This window comes from Amphiprion ocellaris, chromosome 18, assembly GCF_022539595.1.
Source record: "Amphiprion ocellaris isolate individual 3 ecotype Okinawa chromosome 18, ASM2253959v1, whole genome shotgun sequence".
In the NCBI taxonomy this organism is placed as follows: Eukaryota; Metazoa; Chordata; class Actinopteri; family Pomacentridae; genus Amphiprion; species Amphiprion ocellaris.
The window spans coordinates 26,419,019-26,433,965 of NC_072783.1; the positions used below are offsets into that span (position 1 = coordinate 26,419,019).

Here is a 14,947-nt window from a genome sequence, read left to right on the forward strand (position 1 = left end):
AGCGATATAATAAATTAAGCAAACAAAGCTTTGTAGTAGAGTTGAAAACTTTATTTTTTTGGTCATTGTTTTTTTTTAATTTTTTTTGTCTTGTCCATTTTTTTATTAATTATATTTTCCTACAGGAGAGAAGGAAGGGCAACAAAGGGGCTGGTTTGAACTACTGGATCGAGTTTTAAAAAAAAAAAAAAAAGCTAAAAATCCCCTCTTGTCTTCAAATCCCTCCTTTTCATGCTGTTTTCATGAGAATCCCGCGACAGTCTGTGTTTCCCATTTTGTGTCATGGTACTTGCAAAACTCCACAAGGCTAAAAACACATTCCTGGAAAATAAAGAGTCCGCTGCCGTTTTTTCCCCATCTGTTTTTCCCCTCGCCGACTGGCCTGCCCAGCAAGGTGCCGCATGTCTCTTTAAAAAAAAGGGAAGTTGGAGAGAAGAGCCGGATAGCAGCAGGAGGTCGGATGCTGCTGCTGCACTCTGTCACCTTCATCATTCGCATTAAAGGGTCCTCCTGGTCTGAGGCCGACACCGAGGTGAAGAACAGTACAGCAGAAGAATAAGGTGCTGTGAGACTTTCTGTCTTCTTCTCTCCTCCTGTCAGTTTTGTATGAGTCGCAGTGATTCTGGGCCTCACGTCCAGCAGGTGGGGTGGGGGGGCAACGGTTTGGAAGTTGGGAGGGCAGAGGGGGTTTTAGTTTCCAGGCGGATGGAAGGAAGCAGGGTGTGTTTGTACCTGCATCGCTGTGGGAGGGAAACAAGAAAAACAGAAATTGTAAAACCCACATTTCAAGCAAGAGTCACTTTTATTTGACCGGTTAAGAGGAGCAGGTTCTTGGTAACGTACCTTGTGGGTGTCCTATGTAAAAGTGTTGGTGTGCTCCTTGCTGAGGTCCGTGCTGGGGGTGCTGGGGCACGGCGCCGGGACCCTGCTGAGGAGGCTGCAACATCACTAACTGGGGCTGACCGTGGCTGCCCGAGTGGTGGGGACCTGACATGGCTCCTTGTACGTGAGCCTGGGGAGGTGAAGACATGAACGACAAAACAATGGACAAAGCTTAGATCAGTTATAACAACACTTGAAGTAACACTGGACAGTCACACAGTCATCAAAGTCTGGGTTTTTTCCTCGATAGAGGAATGTTTGGCACCACCCACAGAGCTTTTACCAAGCCCCAAGGGGAAACCACCAGTAACAAAATGACTGAGAATGAAAATCATAATTGATATTATTTTTAACCAGTTTTGATATTTGGGGTTTCATTTACTCAACATAATAGACACTTCTTGTTAATGAAAGTCACAAACAGCTGGAAAAAGCAGATTAATGTCAAATAAGGTAACAGATCCACAATCAGCTTGTTGTTAAGTGTAGTCACCCCTAAAAAGACCCATTCTGAGTCAAGAAAACCCTAAAAGTACACATTTTTATGGTCAGTATGAAAACTATAATGATGGAGACATACCTGTGCTATCTGTCCCAGGGGGTAAGTGGGTGGGATGCCCTGATGGCTGTGGATGCTGTAGCCCTGAATGGGGTAAGAGCCCTGTGGAGACGTGTGGCCTGGCGGCATATTGGGTGGGGTGGGTGCTGACAAGGGACCTGAGTGGTACAAGGACTGAGGCTGTGGGCCTGACTGGGCATTCTGAAAGGAAACATGCCGTTAAAAATTACAAGAGATCATAAATAAATTAGAGTAGTTATGTCCTAGGAGCTTATTCTGAAGGACAGGCCTACTCCAAAAGCAAGAACAAAACCAGACGTGTTTCTGCTCTTATCTGGACATTATGAAGTCACAATTTCCATATGTATCACCTAAAAGGTAAAGTAAAACAGTTCACTATGAATAATACCAGAGGTAAAGTACTTCAAGTTGCATAATACTGGAATTTCTTGCAGTAAAACACCACATTAATGTATTTATACTTCCATAGAAGTATACTTTAAACAAACATTACAGACATGTTTTGAAACAAAAACCTCCCATAGATAATACTGTCAATGACCAATATGAAAACAAATTCATACATAATTCAGCACAGTGAAGACAAAAACATCCAAGTAAAATTAGAGGTACTTAAGTAACTTCTGTTGACAAAATAAGTGGAATTTATGTTTAAAATATGAGAAAGTGAAACTCAAGTTTACCTAAAGGTAAAATAAAACCTAATTTATCACTCAGTGATAAATTACACCATATTGATTGGACTTTAAACTGATTGTAGTTTTACAAGGAGTGAAGGGATCACATAGGAAACACTACACAGGTGCCTCAGAGAATGATTTCTGTGAGGGTATCTTACCTGTCCAGGGCTAGGTGCGGCATGCTGTGGTGGGGGCTGGTTGCCTGTCGGGGTACTGGAGGGCTGCGGCTGATGAACTGCACCCGAGTGATGAGAGAACGACTGTGGAGCTACACAGAAAAGAGGTAAATGATGTCATGGTTGACTTTGTGTCAAAAAAAAAAAAAAATTAAAAGAGTGTGATTTTATCCTTAAATTTGAATATTTTGTCATTCATATTCATCAGCACTCACCATAGATGCCCTGCTGAGGTCCCTGAGGTCCATCTCCCTGTGTGGGGAACTGGGGACCTCCTGGTGGTCCAAGGGCTTGTGGGTGGGGCCCCCCACCTTGACCTATCATCCTGGCTCCCCCTTGCAGCATGGAGTACATCGGCTGTAGAGGAGAAAGGAAGAGAAGAACAAATAAGACACAGTTACTAGACTGCTTTAAATGTGGAAGCAAGCTATAACTTAGGAGGTAATGGATTATTATTGGATCTGATATTTAGCTTTTTTCAGATTTTTTCCACCAGTTCCCAAGGAAACTAATTAAGTAATAAAAATGTGCTACTTTGATGCAGTCGTTTCTCTCTCTTTGTAGGCATTACTCTGTGGTCTCAAGCAATAGCCCACTCACAGCACTATCTGATTAGCTACATGTCACAAATAGCAGCCTCTTCACAAACGTGAAGGAATAATGTTGAACAGCCTCATTTAACTGATGTGAAGACATTTCAGTGAAGTTTTGTGATGGAGTTATTCTACATTTTGACAGCAGGACATATGTATTATGGTTAATGGTCTCTTTCATGACTAATAACTGGTATCATCCCTCAAAAGACCTCATCAGTCAAGACCTCCTTATTAACCATTGCTGAATAATTAACTCTCTAAAACAAATAATGAGGTTTACCAAATGTTTTACAAACCATTTAAAGCCAACAACCAATATTTAAAGAACAGATTGGAGGTTAGACGTCCTACCTGTCCAGGGTAGGGTGTCATGGCCTGGATGACCTGCTGCTGGCCGTACTGCTGGGGATTGTACTGAAGGTAGGACTGGGCGTAGGGGGATGCAACCAGCGGGGCTCCAGCTGCAGATGCTGCAGCTTGCAGCATGGGGGGAGCTGAAGTACCGTGGTCAGAGCGTGGAGCCACTACTGAGCCTAGTGAAAGGAGAGAATTATTACCACAACAGCAACATGGAGGACAAAAAATCCACCACATATTATGGTAACGCAGTGATCAATAAAAAAAAACCACTTGCTTTGTGCATTACTTTGGTGCACAGGTGGGTGAAGTTCCCGAATAAGTAGAAAGATCATTCAAGTGAGGCAGCACAAAGTGAGCCATTTTTATATCAATGGAAATCAGATCTTAGACTTAATGCTGAGAATAGCCATCTAAAAACCACATCTGCAGTCAGTTTGATGACTTCATCTACAGCAGCAAATAATTCTTTCAGTATCTTTTCTCTAAACCTGCGTTATAGTGGAGGAAACATGGAAAAACAATGTTGATATATCTGCAGCCTCTGATGTGAGAAGTGCAACACCTCAACACAACTTGTCAGACAACTTAATCTTCATTAATCTTATGCAAAAGAAGATTGCATTTTCTGAAGTACATGTAACAGAGACAGGTAGCAGTTACAGAAAGCTGTAACTCTCTAGCCTGACACGTCTATAATACACAGCGCCTCGCCAGACAGGAACACTGACAAAATCCTAATTTAGGCTTTCCTGAAACCCTGCAGTCTCAGCACCTTCTGTGACGCTGACTTAAAGCCTTTACCATGAGCTGACAGAAAATTCATTTTGAAGCAATTTGAAAAAGTTTCAAATGGAAACAACGAATTGAAAAGCACAGACAGAGGGTTTATTCCTGTTAAAAAGGTGAATTTTTTTATTTTTTGCTTGCTACAAGAAAATTGTTGGATTCGTTGGGTTTCTCCCTATAACACTTTAAGGTCTAGAACTAACTGGAGCTGAAGTGTCCTGAAGTGTCCTGAGATAAATTATGTCATGAATTGGTAAAAAATTGAAAATTGAACAGCAGATGCAGAACATTGGAGAGAAAAATGCTGCATTTACCTTTGGTCCTGGGGTATTTTCCCTGGCTGACTGCAGACATGGTGTACTGGTACATTGGTGGAGGCTGAAAGACAGAAAAGATCAACAGGTTAACACAAGAAAGATTGTTGCTGCATTGTAAAAAAAGATTTTTTTTTTTTTTTTTAAAAACAAATTATTAGGCATAACTTCAATTATTATTATAGCACATTGCAAAATAAAAACGTGATCACAGCTTAGCAAATATTGATATTTAAAGATTTTTTGTATTTTATTAAAGTAAAAGGAGTGTCTTTGCATTTCAAGGACACCTGAGGCATCACCTCATCTTTGCTGGGTATCTTGTATTTTTTGAGTGAGGACTAAATTAATTAGCGCAGTCAGATTATTTAACAACGTAACAAGCTGTTAGTTGCTGCCCATAACTTCAATAAAGAGGGACGCTGTCTCATCAGGGATAGAATTTATTGTCAGTATTAGTAAAAATTATCTTTATTAAATCACAGACAAGCTGTCAGCACAATGTTTGTCAAAAGAGTTGTGTATGCACCTGCACAGAGTGGATCTGTGAGACGTAGGAGAGGTAGGGCGTGTTGTAGAGCGGCCCCTGTCCACCTGGGTGCTGCAGGACCACTGGGCTTGGAGGAGTCGGCCGAGGTGGGGTGGGTGCAGTGTTGGGCTTCGTCTGTATGATAACACAACCAGAGGTACATAAATCCACATGTCACAGCCTGACAAAGCAGTTTCCACACATCTGTATTTTAAATTTATACTATAATCACACATTCTAATTTCATATGTATAGCAAATTATAATATTTAAAATAATCTCAAAAATTTCAAGGGTTTTTGACTATAAAATATGCTACACTAATTATCTGGACCAGACAAAATATTCTTAGGAGAGAAAATGAACTTCAATGCAATTTCTGATGCATCACTGAAGTGCTCTCTATAAATTACTCAAACTTTAAACAGTATCATTTCTTTTAGCACATTTGAAGGATTTAACAGGAACAAACAGGCTTACCATATTCATTTGAGGTTTGACTGGGTTAAACTCTTTAGCGTTGGGGTTTAAGGTTGATTTCTTCACTTGGCTGGAAGATAAAAAAGAACTGTTAGAAAAAAAAGCTCATATTTGCAATAAGTAAGCAAAGTTAAACAGTTCACAGTGAAGAGTCTCTAATTCTTTTTGGAAACTCACTCTGCCACGCCCTCCGTCGTCTCAGACCTGGCATCCTCACTTCCTGGGGTCCTGGCTGGCTGAGGGGCGGCTGGGGACTGCCTGTCTGAGAGGGGTGCTGTGGTGGCGGTGGCTGCGGTGCTACCGGGTGTAGCTGCTGTGTCCTTGGAGGGGTCTTCAGTGGGAGCTGGTGAAGCCTGAGGCTGAGGCTGGGATGGACTGGGAGCTGGAGGCTGAGATTTCGGCTCTGAAGCGGGGTGAGCGTCTGATGGAGAGGGCTTGGCTGCACCGGGCTGGGTAACTTCAGGGACGGCAGGAGGGTTTGCTGCTGCCGGAGAACTGGGAGAGCTGGAGCTGCCACCACTTGGCTGGAGCTAGAAGACAGACAAGCAGATGAGAATAGTGCCAACTGATGAGAGATAACCAGTATTACATTAGTTCTATGACTAAAAACTACTTTAATGATGGATTAATCTGTCTGCTTCATCTGATTATTTTCTTGATTAATTATTTGGGTGTGTAAATGTCTAAAAAAAAAAATGGTAAAAACACATGTTTTGATACCTTGTTTTATCTAATCAAGGGTTCAAAACCCCAAAAGATTTTACTGCCACAGCACTCAACTGTACCATTTTCAAGAAATCCTCAACTGAGAAGCTACAACTTCAGCTGTTCCATGTTGTCATGGAAACTTTTAACAGCTCAGGTTTAACAGTGAGCATTTTTCTTTACAGGTCATACAGACTTTGCAGTAGTTCAAAGTGCAAAAGTGTTGGCTGAAGTGGAATATTAATTTCAAAGTGCAGTGATTAATACATTTACTCATCTTTTTAAAAAAAAAAAATAATAATAAAACACTACTAGTATTGCTGACAGGAAAGTTAGAAAGGAGTCTACGACAGACAGTCATGTTATAAATGCTAATGATCACAACCACATGAAGAAAGCTACATCTACACCAAAACATTTTCATTTTAAAACGCACAACTTGTGCTTCATTTACAACTAGCATCCACACTACTCCAGTGTTTTAGGACCTCTAAAACAGTTTTGAAAATGCTGCTGATGACATTTTAATGTGAAATCTCCAGAAATGCATTTCAGTCCGGATGCACTCAGGCAGAAACTTTTGGAAACGATAATGTGGATGTAGCCTCATACATGAGATGTTTCCTGGGGTAAGTCTGACATCAGTGATGTCGAAGGTCACAGCCTCTTGATTCGTCACAGATTTCTCAATTTCACATTTCACTGAATGACAGTCGATCTCTTACCCTGAATTCCTTGCCAAATTTCCGCAGCTCCTCAATCTGCGACCTTTGCTGAACTGAGGGAGCTGGTGGAGGTGAGAGAGAACAACAGTTGATTAAAATGTGAAATTCTGGAAATTGCAAACTATGTGTACACTGTCAGAAACGTAAATGTCACAGAACAAGGCACAAGACAATGTGAGTTTCTAATTTATGTGTCCAGCTGAGATGTGTTCTGAGGATTTAACTGGTACCAGTTTAAAGTACACACACCTTTACTGCTCTTGCTTTCCTCTGTGCTGCTTGGACTCTCTGCAGAGCGTTCTTTTGCAGCAGCACCAAGAATCTCATTCACTGTAAAGATGACACAAATGGCAAAGTAAGCAGTTGTAGCACCTCATTAGATCGTTCCTTAAATAACAGTTGCTTACTGCTGTAGGGTGAGACTGTCTCACCAAAGCTCATGTCATAGGCAACAAGTGGTTTTGACTCTTAATTATTTTAAACAAACAAACAAAAAAAAAAACAGGAAGCAAGAAGGGAGACAGTACCATCTACAGGGAAGAGAGGGGCAGGGCCAGATGTCTTCTGGGCAGGCAGGGAGACAGACGAAGTGTCCAAATAAAGCGAGTCTTGGGAAGAACCTGATTTAGGAGAGCGAGTAGCTGCAAGGACATGAGAGAACAGAAACTCATGTTACATTTTAGGCAAAATTCATGAACAATATGGGAGGAAATTTGAAAAAAGCAGCTGATTGTACGTGACTCTGACTGACTTGTGGACTGAGTGTGTGAGTTTGGAGTGCGTCCTGTCCTGCTCGACTGTGGAGCTCTTTGGGCTTTAGGAGATGTTCTGGTTGAAACTGAAAGACAAAAAATCTGCCTTAGCAACATACACAGATGTTACAGCTGCAAAAACAATTTTGGACACAGCACTTACCTCCATTAACAGGTCTGCCAGCGTCAGACAACGAGTGTGGGAGTGAATGGGAATGAGGAACTGCATGTCCGTGTGGAGCAGGGGGGCTGGCTGGGGATGCGGCGGCTGAATGAGAGGCTGGGGTAGGTGCTGGTCCTCCAGGAGAGGCAGGTGTGTACGAGCTGGCAGGACCAGAGCCTAGGCTTGGACTGGGGCTTCCCTGTGGGTGGTGAGGAGCGTAGGCTCCACCTCTACCTGACAGAGGGCTGCTTCGCTCTGACGGGGAGACACCAGGCTGGGGTCCAGCAGCAGATGGCAGCGATGGTCTGGGGGAAGAGGACGATGGAGGGGTGGAGCGGTAACCTCCACTTAGACGATTGTGTGGTGGAGGCCCACCAGGACCCCTCTCAGCCCGCTCTCGCTCCCGGTTCATTTCTCTCTGGCGTTGAGGTAATGGAATGTACTTGCCCTCTCTGACAGAGAAGAATAGCGCATCAAACACATGGTGCTGATATAAGAAACTATCAAAACCAGCTGCTGCACAGAAACCTGATGAAATATAATTGAGCTTCAAAATTCCTTTTTTTAACTTGGAAACAATAGCTGAAAACACAATCCCATTTCAAATCTATTTAGCAGCTGTTTTGGAGCTTTTAATCATATTACTCCCTAAGCAGACATTGTCTGCCTGGTTGAACCGACAGCACGACAGGACTGAAAACTCAAGAAGAGTTAAATAGTCCTTAGTGATAGTGATATAGTAATGTCAACTGCTGTTACCACAGTCAAGACAGAACTCTGATACTTTTCAGCCAACAAGAACAAAGTCCACAGTAAGCCAAAATGCTGAGGAAGGTCATGTGATATTTAAAACCATTGTGTTTTCAGCTGCATTACCACAGACTTACACCTGAGTGTGATATTTATGGAGATGATTTTAATCTATCTAAAAAAAACAAACAAACAAAAAAACGTAAATTTCCCCGTTGCGGGATCAATAAAGGTTTAATCTATCTATCTATCTATGATCTAATTAACTCAAGCAAGTTTCATCAGTCTGAATCTATAGCTTCTGTGTCCATAAGTCTTTTTTTCTCTGGCAGACAAATGCTGGCAGGGCACTGGAGAGCGCTTCATCAAAAAAGGTCTCCTATGCTGCATGTGGGTTTGTTTCTATGACAACAATATCTTGATGGCATGCTGCCACTCTAATCGCTGTTGCATGATAGTCTAACATCTGCCCCCGTCTATGATTAGTTGTTTGAAAAGGAGAGGCAGTGACAACTCCCACACCTTTGTGAAAAGTTCAGAAATTTTTAATACGAAACACTCAAGAGTGGCTGCACAAAAAAAGTGCCAAGCTCTGAAGAAAAGGGTTACGGTTTCAGCAATTTGTCTCTGCTGCATCCAACCACATACAAACTCCTCTCTGAGAACATTTATTTATGTGGGTAGGTATCCTTAGCTAGAAAACATTACTAGCTACCTGCCTGACACATCTTTTACAAGCAGCCGCTCTTACCTGTTGCTGGCTCCAGGACTGTCCCGGCCCCTCTCACGCTCTCTGTCCCGGGGACTCTCACGGCCTTTCTCGCGATCGTTGCCGTCACGCACCACAGCACTGTACTTGTCCTCCTCACTTTTGCCCTCCTCATTTTCCAGGTTGACACGATGGCGATACTGGGGGCTTGATTCGATCTCACTGGCCAGGCGGGCGGCGCGTGCCTCCCTCTGTCGATAGACCTCAGAGTTGCCTTTCTCTAATGGTACACTGGTTGTCGAGAAAGAAAGTAGAACAAAGAGAAAATGTAAAATGGGAACAAAAAAAAACTTTAAACCATTTGACGAGCCAAAAGATCAATACCAACAACTTCATGTATGAGCTGTGTGTGTTGTATAGTCACAATTATTGAAATCTGTTTCTAGTCATTTTTGCTCTCCCTCTTTGATTCAAATTGTATTTTCTCAATAAATCAGCATGAGACAGTAAAGTATTTGGGGTTAAAACCTATAAAATCCCAATAAAAATGACATAATTGGACATTAGAGTCGATTATAACTGCAATTCTATGAACAGATTCTCTCTTTTGACCTGTACTGATACCAGGGATGCTCACAACAGAACCTATACAAGGAAAAACATCTTGATGCAATATGCAACACATACATTCAAAAGTTTGTGGTATAAGTCAGTTAATTTGAATAACGTCTCACTGCTTACATTACATCAGACAGCTTAAAACTGCCTGTTTTGACTGACACACAAAAAAAACTATCTCCTATGTTTTTTTCGTTCTCCCTACCAAAAAAATATAAGACAATTTTAAAGTAAGCAAACACACATTGTTTAAAAGGCTTAAAAATCACAAAATGTCATGTGTTTTGTTCTACAGTTTCTGGCAAATCTTAGTTAAACGTAACAAACCCATGTAGTAACTTACGTATACATAGAGAGGCTGGAATCATACGTCGATGTGACTCCGTATTTCACTTCATTGTAACGGAACATCTCATTGGCATCCCAGCCATTGGACTGAGGAGGAAAACGGGGATGTTAATGAGGTCATTCAGCAATCAGTACAATAATGCAATATAACAGGCAGTAGTTAAATAATAGGCTGTATGTATAGAGCATTGATAATTAAGGGCTCAACTCTAATTTCACGCCATTCAATGGATTCTGGTCATTGAGGAGAGAAAAAGCAACTCACTGCATCATTGTCCAAATCGTAACTCTCTCCATTGCTGTCTCCTCCCTCCCATCGCTGCAAAACCTTCTCTTTGTGTTCTCCATTGATGCGGGTGGAGCTGATAGCTGTGTCTGTAAAGGTGTCTGAAATCAAACACACCGAAGCAGTCAGGGCATGATTAAATGATCTAAAATTGGTTTCTTTGCCAAGACTTGTCTGCAGCCTACAGTTTGGTTTATAAATTATGGAACATTAGTTTCATCATCATTTGCTTTCTTTTAACTCCACTGCAGAAAATGAGAGCCTGGGCTGCAAATAAATTACCATTCACCCCCACCCTGATACCCCCATTGCACCCCACCCCCATCAAACAAGAAAATCCTGAATAACTCGTTTTGCTGTTGTCACTGAAACTTAGGCTGAGTTACTATTTAATGCCATATGCATACAATTGGGACATACTACATAATAATCCAAATTAAACTTTGACCATCTCAGTGTGTTGTGTGAAAGAAGCTCTATCTGTCTGTGTCCTGTTGCAAGCTCAGGCCCATCCTGCAAAGTATGTGATGTAAACATGCAGAGGACTGTTGGTACGATGGGTCAGAAAAGCATACTGGCTTGTATACTTCAAAATTTGACAGAGTGCATAGGACATCTGGTTATTTTTGCCATACTGCATTGCATTTGATGTACCATGGGACATACCAAAATCATTGTTGTTCATACTATATGGAAGTACAAACATTCCAATGCAGTGTTATTTGAGTGGCACAAGCTTTTTAGTGATAACCAGGCCAACTACTTCACTTAAAGACTTTCAGTCAAGGCCGGTGGCCAACGCAAGCTGCAGGACTCATAACTTCTTTCTACTCTTTTCTAACTCACAGACACATCTCTCCAGCAGAGACACAGCCTGCAAAATCTGAGTAAGAAGCACAGCCAAGACCACAAATCTGAAAATTGGCTACCTTCACTGTTGCTAAGGCTTCACTAACAGCTAAAAGGCTTGGTTTTCCTGGTGAATGAGTTAGGAGATAGCCACAGATTACAGTCACTGGAAAACTAAATAAACAAAACAAGAGAAGAATAAAGGACTTAACCACAGGAGGAGACATACTGGGCACACAGCAAACAGAGGACAGTGTCCTTCTGTACATACTCCGCTATAGTAATTGTTATTAATGAAGTAATCTAATTATGCATGTCATGGTCTCTGCTATCACATGATGTTTGTATATCATTTGCAAATAATGGTCATCATTACGAAGAATTGGTAGTGGATTTCGTCCTGGGAAAAAAAAAATGTTCTTTGATCCCTACTGAGCGTGTTTTCATACCTCTGGTGGCATAGTTGAGGTCAACGTCTCTGCAGATCATTGTAACCAAGTCTGAGGGGCTGAAGATCATAGTGTCGGTAATGTCCTCTCTCCGTGGTGGGGCTGATGTTGAGTTCTCCTCTTCACTGCGTTTGTGTACAGCATCCACAGCCAACTCACACTAAGAACAAGACATTGGGAAGGCGGCAGAAATTTAAGGACGTGAGGAGGCCATCATTTTTCTAGACAATAGGTCATCATTAGACTGATGGGATTACCGGCTGTGATTCAATCATTTGGGAGGGGGAGGTGTGCCCCTTTGTGATTAAAATCAGATTCTTACCCGAGAACTGAGGGTCTTGAATATGCCTTCGAAGACACTGCCATTCTTCACTCTTATGTCACAGGTGGACCCCTGCAAAGGAAGAAGGATTTTGTAAACTTCATTTTATGAGAAAAGGAACAAATTGGTATTTAGGTCAATGATATGTCTAAAACTGGAATAATTTTTGTCAACAATTATACATATTTTATGCACTCTACGTAGTTCAGATCAGGAATCGCTGTGACACGATATACAGTCTTCCTCCTTTTCCAGTTACACTGAAAAAGGGATATGACCAGCTATTTTCTGCAGCTTTCTATAACTTTTAACTGCCTAGCAGATACAGAGAGAGATACAGAGAGACGATGAAAGAAAATGTGACTTTATAGTAGCCAAGTTATATCTATCCCTAATACTATGATAGAAGTCGAATAACGAGATGGAAGCCACTTTTTGAGTACAATTATCATGGTCATGGACATTGACAACAAGCCAAATAACTCACCACAACAGCTGTGAGGAAATGAAGCATTCTGGCATTGTTGTATACACCCTCAAACACCTACACAAGGGAAAACACACAAAACTCTATCAAATGTTTAACAAAGAAATGATGTAAAATTGGTCACATAGGGATATTTTAAAAAGAATGTGGTTTGATGCTGAGAGGCTTCATTGTGAAACACAGTTGACCAGCAACCCTAAGGTAAGGAAACAGTAGCTTTATTAAGAAAACTCTTGAATGCCCCTTTTATACAGGAGACCCACTTATACAGCACTTTTCCGAATACAAGTTTAGCACAGTCATGCGGTCTTTTGTCACAGGTTTTTTCCTGGTCATCACCATTCTCAAGGATTTGAATCAACTTTAGTTAAACCCATGCAATATTTTTTGTTTCTACGCAACGTGCTTTACATCAGTGATGTTTCTAAAGTTACATTCTCATACTTTAACTACAATCTCCTGAAGAGAACCAAATGCTTTTTCTGTACCTATTTTTGTAAATGTAATGTTATTATACTTGCAAGTAAATATGTAAAAAAAAAAAAAAAGTAAGGACTTGGGACACATTTTTCAATACCAACTTTAACAATATACACAATTTGTTTTGTGTTTGCTGACGAGCTTTTCTAGTACAGGATACTCACAGGAGACGACTGGAATGACGGCTTTGCAGAAGTTCGATTCCTGTAGGAAAACAGGACAGTTTGGCTGTTTAGAAGGAGTATAACTTGTTTTTAAAGCCTGTCAAGTCAGTATCACGTACAACAGAAACAACATATTCAAGCTGACAAGCTTTGTTAAATGGTCCGGCTAGTTCCTATATCATAAAACATCCATACTTCACTGAACATCCCATAGTGAGCTCTCTTTACAGCTACTTGCAGTGGCTGGCTTCCACCTGCCGCCTTCTGCCTTTGTAGCCTAAATCTTGAAGGAGGTTATGCTATGATTATAGTCAGTAAACATCTCAAAAACATATTTCAGTGTCAAAGCTCGTTAGAAACGGATCGCATATATTAAATAAAAAACAGACATGATAAAATTATTAATCTGGACACTACAATACACTCCACATAAAGTATGATCACGTGGGATTGTAGCACGGCCAGTTACATACACGGTTACAAAACAAAGGCGAAGCTCACAAGACGTTAAGTAAACATACACTCATCTGCTAATATCAGACCTTACATGACCCCAAGCAAGCCACAAAATGTCTGCATAGTTAATGATAACATCAATATTTCAGGATTTTGTTAGCAACAAAGGCTTGTTGTTGTCAATTTTAACATTTTTCGATTATTAACGGCCCTTCCCGTGTACTGACAGGCCAGATAAACTTCGCATCGCATCTATGGCGACTTGCCACTCAGTGCTTTCACCAAGTTGATCCCACCTCACTGATTCGACTAGAGTTCGATTTAAGCATTCTGATTGGTCCATAAACTCTGTCAATCTAATATTAACTAATCCCATTGGCCTGGAGGGAAGCTCTATTTCCGAGTCACGCCCCCTAGGCACAGCGCTTTAACCGGTAGGCCTTTGAGTCACAGGACAATCCCCGGACTGTCCTGACACAGAAACCCCCGCCTGCTTACCTCCCAGCCGGTGTCCTGTTGCCACTGTTGATGCCGCTGACTGGGGAAGACATGCCGGCGGGGCCCGATGTCCCGTTAGACGCCTTTCTCCCACCTGAGCCGGGTTGCTGCTGTTGTTTCAGCATTGCGAAGCACAAGGCTTAGACAGTACCAAGTGTAGACTAACTTATAAACACCGATACCTCCCGATTTGAAGCTGCTTTGAAAGCGAACTATCTTTAGCGGTATCACCTGTCCTAAGGAGCGCAGAGCCGGTGTAACCCCAATAAGACCGGCTATTGTTGCTAATCTTGCTAAGTGAACACCAGTCGCTTGTGGCCTAAAATTAAAAGGCAAAACACCTCGGTAATTAAATTAAATGTAACATATAACTTTAAAAAAATCCCCAGACTACCTACTTGGTAACAACAGTGGTTATGTCAAAGCAAGTGACTAAATAAATGACTCCAGTTTCCGTGTAATTATTTAGCAATAGCTAGCTAACTTAGCATTAGCTTTGATCCTCAGGCTCACTTCGGGCGCTTTCCCTCCGGGATTTACTTTCTTCTCTGCGTCGCGTCGCCTGAACTCCGGCACCGCTGACCCTTCCGTTAAAAATTAACGACTCGGCGTTACTGTCAGTCGCCTCGGGAAGTGTAATTTTTCCAGGTTTCTCGGCGAAAACCTGCTGCGGTCGGTCAACACCACCTCTCGGTAGCCTCACTTGACTCAATCCGCGCGCGGCTAACTGGAAACCGGCTGGGAGGGGGAGGGGGGGCAGAGACGTGCGCGTGCGCCTTTGACCTACTGGCGAGCGCGCGTACG

The 14,947-nt window shown here is 41.9% G+C and overlaps 1 protein-coding gene across 2 annotated transcripts; it reads right to left on the minus strand.

Moving 5' to 3' along the window:
• Window positions 1–36: 36 nt before the first annotated feature.
• Window positions 37–14,859, minus strand: LOC111568812 (ataxin-2-like protein). 2 transcript variants are annotated; one of them, XM_023270648.3, is made up of 24 exons: window positions 14,657–14,859; window positions 14,144–14,253; window positions 13,190–13,229; window positions 12,546–12,602; window positions 12,059–12,130; window positions 11,737–11,896; window positions 10,418–10,539; window positions 10,148–10,239; window positions 9,229–9,477; window positions 7,728–8,179; window positions 7,564–7,650; window positions 7,340–7,453; window positions 7,062–7,142; window positions 6,813–6,874; window positions 5,560–5,912; window positions 5,383–5,452; window positions 4,904–5,038; window positions 4,375–4,438; window positions 3,266–3,447; window positions 2,534–2,675; window positions 2,301–2,410; window positions 1,463–1,642; window positions 844–1,012; window positions 37–740 (listed from the first exon to the last, which is right to left on the minus strand). In XM_023270648.3, exons 2-24 carry the CDS (start codon window positions 14,194–14,196, stop codon window positions 691–693), a joined length of 3,096 nt encoding a protein of 1,031 aa, XP_023126416.2. In that variant the 5' UTR covers window positions 14,197–14,253; window positions 14,657–14,859; the 3' UTR covers window positions 37–690. The 2 variants fall into 2 exon arrangements, with proteins under 2 accessions (XP_023126416.2, XP_023126407.2); XM_023270639.3 differs by having other exon boundaries at window positions 14,144–14,859.
• Between the last annotated feature and the right edge of the window lie 88 nt (window positions 14,860–14,947).

Bases quoted from the DNA above. Each gene is read 5' to 3' on its own strand.
- LOC111568812 (XM_023270639.3), bottom strand. From the start codon at position 14,268: ATGCTGAAACAACAGCAGCAACCCGGCTCAGGTGGGAGAAAGGCGTCT. The intron at 10,540-11,736 runs GTATGAAAACAC...GTTTGATTTCAG, and splicing joins CCTCAACTATGCCACCAGAG to ACACCTTTACAGACACAGCT. The intron at 5,039-5,382 runs GTAAGCCTGTTT...GTTATCATACAG, and splicing joins TCAAACCTCAAATGAATATG to ACGAAGCCCAACACTGCACC.